General features: G+C 43.9%; 1 protein-coding gene across 1 annotated transcript in view; it reads left to right on the forward strand.

Annotated features, from left to right (window-relative positions):
- Nucleotides 1-12019, forward strand: part of LOC110507254 (nectin-1-like) — a 184741-nt gene that overhangs the window by 143274 nt on the left and 29448 nt on the right. The window contains exon 4 of the mRNA XM_036964625.1: nt 7502-7619. Within this exon, the coding sequence (XP_036820520.1) occupies nt 7502-7619 (118 nt within the window). The remainder of the gene's footprint in view (nt 1-7501; nt 7620-12019) is intronic.

Genomic DNA, 12019 nt, shown 5'->3' on the forward strand with positions numbered 1-12019 from the left:
GAAGCGGTGCAGCCAACGGGTTTCTCCACACATCGCGCTGACAGAAACAAACATCTTTCTGGTAAGAAGAGGGGCGGGGGCGTATGCCTCATGGCCAACGTGACATGGTGTGATGAAAGAAACATACAGGAACTCAAATCCTTCTGTTCACCTGATTTAGAATTCCTCACAATCAAATGTAGACCGCATTATCTACCAAGAGAATTCTCTTCGATTATAATCACAGCCGTATATATCCCCCCCCAAGCAGACACATCGATGGCTCTGAACTAACTTTATTTAACTCTCTGCAAACTGGAAACGATTTATCCGGAGGCTGCATTCATTGTAGCTGGGGATTTTAACAAGGCTAATCTGAAAACAAGACTCCCCAAATTTTATCAGCATATCGATTGCGCAACCAGGGGAGGAAAGACCTTGGATCATTGTTACTCTAACTTCCGCGACGCATATAAGGCCCTGCCCCGCCCCCCTTTCGGAAAAGCTGACCACGACTCCATTTTGTTGATCCCTGCCTACAGACAGAAACTAAAACAAGAGGCTCCCACGCTGAGGTCTGTCCAACGCTGGTCCGACCAAGCTGACTCCACACTCCAAGACTGCTTCCATCACGTGGACTGGGAGATGTTTCGTATTGCGTCAGATAACAACATTGACGAATACGCTGATTCGGTGTGCGAGTTCATTAGAACGTGCGTTGAAGATGTCGTTCCCATAGCAACGATTAAAACATTCCCTAACCAGAAACCGTGGATTGATGGCAGCATTCGTGTGAAACTGAAAGCGCGAACCACTGCTTTTAATCAGGGCAAGGTGTCTGGTAACATGACCGAATACAAACAGTGCAGCTATTCCCTCCGCAAGGCTATCAAACAAGCTAAGCGCCAGTACAGAGACAAAGTAGAATCTCAATTCAACGGCTCAGACACAAGAGGCATGTGGCAGGGTCTACAGTCAATCACGGACTACAGGAAGAAATCCAGCCCAGTCACGGACCAGGATGTCTTGCTCCCAGGCAGACTAAATAACTTTTTTGCCCGCTTTGAGGACAATACAGTGCCACTGACACGGCCTGCAACGAAAACATGCGGTCTTTCCTTCACTGCAGCCGAGGTGAGTAAGACATTTAAACGTGTTAACCCTCGCAAGGCTGCAGGCCCAGACGGCATCCCCAGCCGCGCCCTCAGAGCATGCGCAGACCAGCTGGCCGGTGTGTTTACGGACATATTCAATCAATCCCTATACCAGTCTGCTGTTCCCACATGCTTCAAGAGGGCCACCATTGTTCCTGTTCCCAAGAAAGCTAAGGTAACTGAGCTAAACGACTACCGTCGCACGTAGCACTCACATCCGTTATCATGAAGTGCTTTGAGAGACTAGTCAAGGACCATATCACCTCCACCCTACCTGACACCCTAGACCCACTCCAATTTGCTTACCGCCCAAATAGGTCCACAGACGATGCAATCTCAACCACACTGCACACTGCCCTAACCCATCTGGACAAGAGGAATACCTATGTGAGAATGCTGTTCATCGACTACAGCTCGGCATTCAACACCATAGTACCCTCCAAGCTCGTCATCAAGCTCGAGACCCAGGGTCTCGACCCCGCCCTGTGCAACTGGGTACTGGACTTCCTGACGGGCCGCCCCCAGGTGGTGAGGGTAGGCAACAACATCTCCTCCCCGCTGATCCTCAACACTGGGGCCCCACAAGGGTGCGTTCTGAGCCCTTTCCTGTACTCCCTGTTCACCCACGACTGCGTGGCCACGCACGCCTCCAACTCAATCATCAAGTTTGCGGACGACACAACAGTGGTAGGCTTGATTACCAACAACGACGAGACGGCCTACAGGGAGGAGGTGAGGGCCCTCGGAGTGTGGTGTCAGGAAAATAACCTCACACTCAACGTCAACAAAACTAAGGAGATGATTGTGGACTTCAGGAAACAGCAGAGGGAACACCCCCCTATCCACATCGATGGAACAGTAGTGGAGAGGGTAACAAGTTTTAAGTTCCTCGGCATACACATCACAGACAAACTGAATTGGTCCACTCACACAGACAGCATCGTGAAGAAGGCGCAGCAGCGCCTCTTCAACCTCAGGAGGCTGAAGAAATTCGGCTTGTCACCAAAAGCACTCACAAACTTCTACAGATGCACAATCGAGAGCATCCTGGCGGGCTGTATCACCGCCTGGTATGGCAACTGCACCGCCCTCAACCGTAAGGCTCTCCAGAGGGTAGTGAGGTCCGCACAACGCATCACCGGGGGCAAACTACCTGCCCTCCAGGACACCTACACCACCCGATGTCACAGGAAGGCCATAAAGATCATCAAGGACATCAACCACCCGAGCCACTGCCTGTTCACCCCGCTATCATCCAGAAGGCGAGGTCAGTACAGGTGCATCAAAGCTGGGACCGAGAGACTGAAAAACAGCTTCTATCTCAAGGCCATCAGACTGTTAAACAGCCACCACTAACACTGAGTGGCTGCTGCCAACACACTGACACTGACTCAACTCCAGCCACTTTAATAATGGGAATTGATGGGAAATGATGTAAATATATCACTAACCACTTTAAACAATGCTACCTTATATAAATGTTACTTACCCTACATTATTCATCTCATATGCATACGTATATACTGTACTCTATATCATCGACGGTATCCTTATGTAATACATGTATCGCTAGCCACTTTATACTATGCCACTTTGTTTACATACTCATCTCATTTGTACATACTGTACTCGATACCATCTACTGTATCTTGCCTGTGCTGCTCTGTACCATCACTCATTCATATATCCTTATGTACATATTCTTTATCCCCTTACACTGTGTACAAGACAGTAGTTTTGGAATTGTTAGTTAGATTACTTGTTATTACTGCATTGTTGGAACTAGAAGCACAAGCATTTCGCTACACTCGCATTAACATCTGCTAACCATGTGTATGTGACAAATAAAATTTGATTTGATTTGATTTGATTTGCTCTCTAGAGGGTAGTGTGGTGATCTCTAGAGGGTAGTTTGGTTATCTCTAGAGGATGGTGTGGTGAGGTGATCTCTAGAGGGCGGTGTGGTGATCTCTAGAGGGTGGTGTGGTGATATCTAGAGGGTAGTTTGGTGATCTCTAGTGGGTAGTGTGGTGATCTCTAGGGTGTTGTGGTGATCTCTATAGGGTAGTGTGGTGTGGTGATCTCTATAGGGTAGTGTGGTGATCTCTATAGGGTGTTATGGTAATCTCTAGAGGGTAGTGTGGTGATCTCTATAGGGTAGTGTGGTGATCTCTAGGGTGTTGTGGTGATCTCTATGGGGTGGTGTGGTGATCTCTATAGGGTAGTGTGGTGATCTCTAGAGGTTAGTGTGGTGAGGTGATGTCTATAGGGTAGGGTGGTGTGGTGATCTCTAGAGGGTGGTGTGGTGTGGTGATCTCTATAGGGTAGTGTGTTGTGGTGATCTCTAGAGGGTGGTGTGGTGTGGTGATCTCTAGAGGGGTGTGTGGTGATCTCTAGAGGGTATTGTGGTGATCTCTAGAGGGTAGTGTGGTGATCTCTAGGGGGTAGTGTGGTGATATCTAGAGGGTAGTCTGGTGATCTCTAGAGGGTGGTGTGGTGAAATCTAGAGTGTAGTGTGGTGATATCTAGAGGGTGGTGTGATGATATCTAGAGGGTAGTGTAGTGTGATGATATCTAGAGGGTAGTGTGATAATCTCTAGAGGGTAGTGTGGTGATATCTAGAGGGTGGTGTGGTGATCTCTAGAGGGTAGTATGGTGATCTCTAGAAGGTATTGTGGTGATCTCTAGATGTTAGTAGGGTGATCTCTAGAGGGTGGTGTGGTGATATCTAAAGGGTAGTTTGGTGATATCTAGAGGGTAGTGTGGTGATCTCTAGAGGGTGGTGTGGTGATCTCTATAGGGTGTTGTGGTGATCTCTAGAGGGTCGTGTGGTGATCTCTATAGGGTAGTGTAGTGATCTCTATAGGGTGTCATGGTGATCTCTAGAGGGTTGTGTGGTGATCTCTAGAGGGTGGTGTGGGGATCGCTATAGGGTAGTGTGGTGATCTCTATAGGGTTGTGTGGTGTGGTGATCTCTATAGGGTAGTGTGGTGTGGTGATCTCTATAGGGTAGTGTGGTGATCTCTATAGGGTGTTATGGTAATCTCTAGAGGGTAGTGTGGTGATCTCTATAGGGTAGTGTGGTGATCTCTAGGGTGTTGTGGTGATCTCTATGGGGTGGTGTGGTGATCTCTATAGGGTAGTGTGGTGATCTCTAGAGGTTAGTGTGGTGAGGTGATGTCTATAGGGTAGGGTGGTGTGGTGATCTCTAGAGGGTGGTGTGGTGTGGTGATCTCTATAGGGTAGTGTGTTGTGGTGATCTCTAGAGGGTGGTGTGGTGTGGTGATCTCTAGAGGGGTGTGTGGTGATCTCTAGAGGGTATTGTGGTGATCTCTAGAGTGTAGTGTGGTGATCTCTAGGGGGTAGTGTGGTGATATCTAGAGGGTAGTCTGGTGATCTCTAGAGGGTGGTGTGGTGAAATCTAGAGTGTAGTGTGGTGATATCTAGAGGGTGGTGTGATGATATCTAGAGGGTAGTGTAGTGTGATGATATCTAGAGGGTAGTGTGATAATCTCTAGAGGGTAGTGTGGTGATATCTAGAGGGTGGTGTGGTGATCTCTAGAGGGTAGTATGGTGATCTCTAGAAGGTATTGTGGTGATCTCTAGATGTTAGTAGGGTGATCTCTAGAGGGTGGTGTGGTGATATCTAAAGGGTAGTTTGGTGATATCTAGAGGGTAGTGTGGTGATCTCTAGAGGGTGGTGTGGTGATCTCTATAGGGTGTTGTGGTGATCTCTAGAGGGTCGTGTGGTGATCTCTATAGGGTAGTGTAGTGATCTCTATAGGGTGTCATGGTGATCTCTAGAGGGTTGTGTGGTGATCTCTAGAGGGTGGTGTGGGGATCGCTATAGGGTAGTGTGGTGATCTCTATAGGGTTGTGTGGTGTGGTGATCTCTAGAGGGTAGTGTGGTGATCTCTAGAGGGTTGTGTGGTGATCTCTAGAGGGTGGTGTGGGGATCGCTATAGGGTAGTGTGGTGATCTCTATAGGGTAGTGTGGTGTGGTGATCTCTATAGGGTAGTGTGGTGTGGTGATCTCTATAGGGTAGTGTGGTGTGGTGATCTCTATAGGGTGGTGTGGTGTGGTGATCTCTATAGGGTAGTGTGGTGTGGTGATCTGTAGAGGGTAGTGTGGTGTGGTGATCTCTAGGGGGTAGTGTGGTGATATCTAGAGGGTAGTGTGGTGATCTCTATAGGGTAGTGTGGTGTGGTGATCTCTATAGGGTAGTGTGGTGTGGTGATCTCTAGGGGGTAGTGTGGTGATATCTAGAGGGTAGTGTGGTGATCTCTATAGGGCAGTGTGGTGTGGTGATCTCTATAGGGTAGTGTGGTGTGGTGATCTCTATAGGGTAGTGTGGTGTGGTGATCTCTATAGGGTAGTGTGGTGTGGTGATCTCTATAGGGTAGTGTGGTGTGGTGATCTCTATAGGGTAGTGTGGTGTGGTGATCTCTATAGGGTAGTGTGGTGTGGTGATCTCTATAGGGTAGTGTGGTGTGGTGATCTCTATAGGGTAGTGTGGTGATCTCTATAGGGTAGTGTGGTGTGGTGATCTCTATAGGGTAGTGTGGTGTGGTGATCTCTATAGGGTAGTGTGGTGATCTCTATAGGGTAGTGTGGTGTGGTGATCTCTATAGGGTAGTGTGGTGATCTCTAGAGGGTGGTGTGGTGATCTCTATAGGGTAGTGTGGTGTGGTGATCTCTATAGGGTAGTGTGGTGTGGTGATCTCTATAGGGTAGTGTGGTGATCTCTATAGGGTAGTGTGGTGTGGTGATCTCTATAGGGTAGTGTGGTGTGGTGATCTCTATAGGGTAGTGTGGTGTGGTGATCTCTAGGGGGTAGTGTGGTGATATCTAGAGGGTAGTGTGGTGATCTCTATAGGGCAGTGTGGTGTGGTGATCTCTATAGGGTAGTGTGGTGTGGTGATCTCTATAGGGTAGTGTGGTGTGGTGATCTCTATAGGGTAGTGTGGTGTGGTGATCTCTATAGGGTAGTGTGGTGTGGTGATCTCTATAGGGTAGTGTGGTGTGGTGATCTCTATAGGGTAGTGTGGTGTGGTGATCTCTATAGGGTAGTGTGGTGTGGTGATCTCTATAGGGTAGTGTGGTGTGGTGATCTCTATAGGGTAGTGTGGTGATCTCTATAGGGTAGTGTGGTGTGGTGATCTCTATAGGGTAGTGTGGTGATCTCTATAGGGTAGTGTGGTGTGGTGATCTCTATAGGGTAGTGTGGTGTGGTGATCTCTATAGGGTAGTGTGGTGATCTCTATAGGGTAGTGTGGTGTGGTGATCTCTATAGGGTAGTGTGGTGTGGTGATCTCTATAGGGTAGTGTGGTGATCTCTATAGGGTAGTGTGGTGTGGTGATCTCTATAGGGTAGTGTGGTGTGGTGATCTCTATAGGGTAGTGTGGTGTGGTGATCTCTATAGGGTAGTGTGGTGTGGTGATCTCTATAGGGTAGTGTGGTGATCTCTATAGGGTAGTGTGGTGTGGTGATCTCTATAGGGTAGTGTGGTGTGGTGATCTCTATAGGGTAGTGTGGTGATCTCTATAGGGTATTGTGGTGTGGTGATCTCTATAGGGTAGTGTGGTGTGGTGATCTCTATAGGGTAGTGTGGTGTGGTGATCTCTATAGGGTAGTGTGGTGTGGTGATCTCTATAGGGTAGTGTGGTGATCTCTATAGGGTAGTGTGGTGTGGTGATCTCTATAGGGTAGTGTGGTGTGGTGATCTCTATAGGGTAGTGTGGTGATCTCTATAGGGTATTGTGGTGTGGTGATCTCTATAGGGTAGTGTGGTGTGGTGATCTCTATAGGGTAGTGTGGTGATCTCTATAGGGTAGTGTGGTGATCTCTATAGGGTAGTGTGGTGTGGTGATCTCTATAGGGTAGTGTGGTGATCTCTATAGGGTATTGTGGTGTGGTGATCTCTATAGGGTAGTGTGGTGTGGTGATCTCTATAGGGTAGTGTGGTGATCTCTATAGGGTAGTGTGGTGATCTCTATAGGGTAGTGTGGTGTGGTGATCTCTATAGGGTAGTGTGGTGATCTCTATAGGGTAGTGTGGTGATCTCTATAGGGTGTCGTGGTGATCTCTAGAGGGTAGTGTGGTGATCTCTATAGGGTAGTGTGGTGATCTCTATAGGGTAGTGTGCTGTGGTGATCTCTAGAGGGTAGTTTGGTGTCGTGATCTCTAGAGGCTAGTGTGGTGATCTCTAGAGAGTAGTTTGGTGTGTTGATCTCTAGAGGGTAGTGTGGTGATCCTCTAGAGAAAATAAAAATATGTGTTAATACAATTGGTAACAAGGCTCGAGTCAGCGGTGTGGAATGAGAAACATACTGTACTATTCTGACAACAACTTTCTCTCTCTGACAGATGAACCTGAGGTGAAGATCGAGGGCTTCGATGGTAACTGGTACCTGGACCGTCAGGATGTCAGCCTCACCTGCAATGCTGACGCTAACCCTCCTGTTACCGTCTACCAGTGGAAAGTGTAAGTCTTCTTTCAACCTTCTGTTCACAGGTCCAGGTTGTCTGTTTGAAGTGTAGGTAACATACATTCTACAAAACTTGTTCAAGACTTAAAGACTTGATGCACATTATTGTATGAAATCTCTTTTTTTTTCATAAACAGCACCAGTCAAGCGTTTGGACACGCCTACTCATTCAAGGTTTTTTTTTATTTTTACTATTGTAGAATAATAGTGACGACATCAAAATGATGAAATAACACATATGGAATCATGAATTAACCAATTTGTGGCATTTCTTTGATTGGCGTTTGAGCCAATCAGTTGTTTTGTGAAAAGGTAGGGGTGGTATACAAAACCCTATTTGGTAAATTACCAAGTCCATTTTATGGCAAGATCAGCTCAAATAAGCAAAGAGAAACGACAGTCCATCATTACTTTAAGACATGAAGGTCTGTCAATCTGGAGAATGTCAAAAACGTAAATAAATAATAATAATTAAAGTGCAATTGCAAAAACCATCAAGCGCTATGATGAAAACTGGCTCTCATGATGACCGCCACAGGAAAGGAAGACCCAGAGTTACCTCTGCTGCAAAGGATAAATTCATTAGAGTTACCTGGCTCTCATGAGGACCGCCACAGGAAAGGAAGACCCAGAGTTACCTCTGCTGCAGAGGATCAGTTCATTAGAGTTACCTGGCTCTCATGAGGACCGCCACAGGAAAGGAAGACCCAGAGTTACCTCTGCTGCAGAGGATCAGTTCATTAGAGTTACCTGGCTCTCATGAGGACCGCCACAGGAAAGGAAGACCCAGAGTTACCTCTGCTGCAAAGGATAAATTCATTAGAGTTACCTGGCTCTCATGAGGACCGCCACAGGAAAGGAAGACCCAGAGTTACCTCTGCTGCAGAGGATCAGTTCATTAGAGTTCCAAGCCTCAGAAATCGGCAATTAAATGCACCTCAAATTGCAACTGTTCTGAGGAGACTGTGTGAATCAGGTCTTCATGGTAAAATTGTTGCAAAGAAACCACTACTAAAGGACACCAATAACAAGAAACTTGTTTGGGCCAAGAAACACGAGCAATGAACAATAGACCGATGGAAATCTGTTTCCACCTGTTTCTAATTTGAGGTATTTGAGATATTTGGCTCCAACCACCGTGTCTTTGAGACTCAAAGTAGGTGAATGGCTGATCTCCACATGTGGTTCCCACCGTGAAGCATGGAGGAGGAGGTGTGGGGGTGCTTTGTTGGTGACACTGTCTGTGATTTATTTAGAATTCAAGGCACACTTAACCAGCATGGCTACCACCACATTCTGCAGCGATATGCCATCCCATCTGTTTTGCGCTTAGTGGGACTATCATTTGTTTTTTATCAGGACAATGACCCAACACACCTCCAGGCTGTGTAAGGGCTATTTGACCAAGGAGAGGGTTGGAGTGCCTTACCAGATGACCTGGCCTCCACAAGCACCTGACCTAAACCCAATTGTGATGGTTTGGGATGAGTTGATGAGTTGAACTGCAGTGAAGGAAAAGCAGCCAACAAATGCTCAGCATATGTGGGATCTCCTTCAAGACTGTTGGAAAAGGATACCAGGTTAAACTGGTTGAGAGAATGCCAAGAGTGTGCAAAGCTGTCATCAAGGCAAAGGGTGGCTACTTTGAAGAATCTAAAATATATTTTGATTTGTTTAACACTTTTGTGTTTAATGCATAGTTTTGATGTCTTCATTATTATTCTGCAATGTAGAAAATAGTTTAAAAAAAGAAAGAACCCTGGAATGAGTAGGTGCTCTAAAACTTTTGACTGGTACTGTATATCATGTGAAACGGGCCCACGGTTTGGAATTCATGATAGTTGAACAAGTGGTCTGAAATTAATGGATTTATTAATTCTGTGTTTTAAAAGCATAAGCCGTTCTCAAAAACCCTGTTCAAGACTTAATGCACCTTACCGCTGCAATGAAACTGGCACAACTCAATTGTGTTATATGAGAGGTCTGGTGAACCTAATTTATTCTTCTTTGGTTCTCCAATCAGGGTTTAAAAACATAAAGCAGTAAGATGTATTTTCCCCCACTTGCCGTATTGATCAGTGTTTCATTCATTCATCTCAGTTTGTTTACACATCAATATAGTGATGATTAGGCTTGGAGATGGAGGCTTAGGCACAATGAGACTGTAAAAAACAACACACACATTATTATCTGCAGCAAGCATGGGCAACACGGTGACAGTCAGACTAGTACCGACAGTATCTAGTCTATTTTATCTACAGTATCTAGTCTATTTTATCTACAGTATCTAGTCTATTTTATCTACAGTATCTAGTCTATATCATCTACAGTATCTAGACTTTTATCTATAGTATCTAGTCTATTTTATCTACAGTATCTAGTCTATATCATCTACAGTATCTAGACTTTTATCTATAGTATCTAGTCTATTTTATCTACAGTATCTAGACTATATCATCTACAGTATCTAGTCTATTTTATCTACAGTATCTAGTCTATTTCATCTACAGTATCTAGTCTATTTTATCTACAGTATCTAGTCTATATCATCTACAGTATCTAGACTTTTATCTATAGTATCTAGACTATTTTATCTACAGTATCTAGTCTATTTTATCTACAGTATCTAGTCTATATCATCTACAGTATCTAGACTTTTATCTATAGTATCTAGTCTATTTTATCTACAGTATCTAGTCTATTTTATCTACAGTATCTAGTCTATTTTATCTACAGTATCTAGTCTATTTTATCTACAGTATCTAGTCTATTTTATCTACAGTATCTAGTCTGTCTTATCTATAGTATCTAGTCTATTTTATCTACAGTATCTAGTCTATTTAATCTATAGTATCTAGTCTATTTTATCTACAGTATCTAGACTATTTTTATCTACAGTATCTAGTCTATTTAATCTATAGTATCTAGACTATTTTATCTACAGTATCTAGACTATTTTATCTACAGTATCTAGTCTATTGTATCTACAGTATCTAGTCTATTTTATCTACAGTATCTAGACTATTTTATCTACAGTATCTAGTCTGTCTTATCTATAGTATCTAGTCTATTTTATCTACAGTATCTAGTCTTATTTTATCTACAGTATCTAGTCTATTTTATCTACAGTATCTAGTCTATTTTATCTACAGTATCTAGTCTATTTTATCTACAGTATCTAGACTATTTTTATCTACAGTATCTAGTCTATTTTATCTACAGTATCTAGACTATTTTATCTACAGTATCTAGTCTATTTTATCTATAGTATCTAGTCTTATTTTATCTACAGTATCTAGTCTATTTTATCTACTGTATCTAGTCTATTTTATCTACAGTATCTAGTCTATTTTATCTACAGTATCTAGTCTATTTTATCTACAGTATCTAGTCTATTTTATCTACAGTATCTAGTCTATTTTATCTACAATATCTATTTTATTTCCAGTATATTTTTATCTACAGTACAGTGCAAAAGTATTCATCCTCCTTGGCATTTTTACATGTTTTTTGCATTACAACCTGTAATTTAAATATATTTTTATTTTTATTGGATGTCATGTATTGGACATATACAAAGTAATAAAAAATTGGTGAAGTGAAATGAAAAAAATAATTCTAAACAATAAAAATGTGAAAAGTGGTGCATGCATATGTATTCACCCCCTTTGCTATGAAACCCCTACATATGATCTAGTACAACCAATTACCTTCAGAAGTCAGATAATTAGTTAAATAAAGTCCACCTGTGTGCAATCTAAGTGTCACATGATCTGTCACATGATGTCAGTATGTATACACCTGTTCTGAAAGACCGCAGAGTCTGCAACACCACTAAGCAAGGGGCAACATCAAGCAAGCGGCACCATGAAGACCAAGGAGCCAAATAGGTCAGTGACAAAGTTGTGGGGAAGTACAGATCAGGGTTGGGTTATAAAAAAATATCTGAAACTTTGAACATCCCACGGAGCACCATTAAATCCATTATAAAATGTTTTAAAGAATATGGTACCACAACAAAAATGCCAAGAGAGGGTCGCCCACCAAAACTCACGGTCCTGGCAAGGAGTGCATTAATCAGAGAGGCAACAAAGAGACCAAAGATAACCCTGAAGGAGCTACAAAGCTCCACTGCGGAGATTGGAGTATCTGTCCATAGGACCACTTTAAGCCGTACACTCCACAGAGCTGGGCTTTATAAGCAAACACGTTTGCTGTTCGCCAAATGGCATGTGGGAGACTCCCCAAACATATGGAAGAAGGTAATCTGGTAAAATGAGACTAAAATGTAGCTTTTTGGCCATCAAGGAAAACACTATGTCTGCCGTAAACCCAATACCTCTCATCAACCCGAGAAAACCATCCCCACAGTGAAGCATGGTAGTGGCAGGATCAT

Source organism: Oncorhynchus mykiss, chromosome 27 (assembly GCF_013265735.2).
Source record: "Oncorhynchus mykiss isolate Arlee chromosome 27, USDA_OmykA_1.1, whole genome shotgun sequence".
Lineage (NCBI taxonomy): Eukaryota > Metazoa > Chordata > Actinopteri > Salmoniformes > Salmonidae > Oncorhynchus > Oncorhynchus mykiss.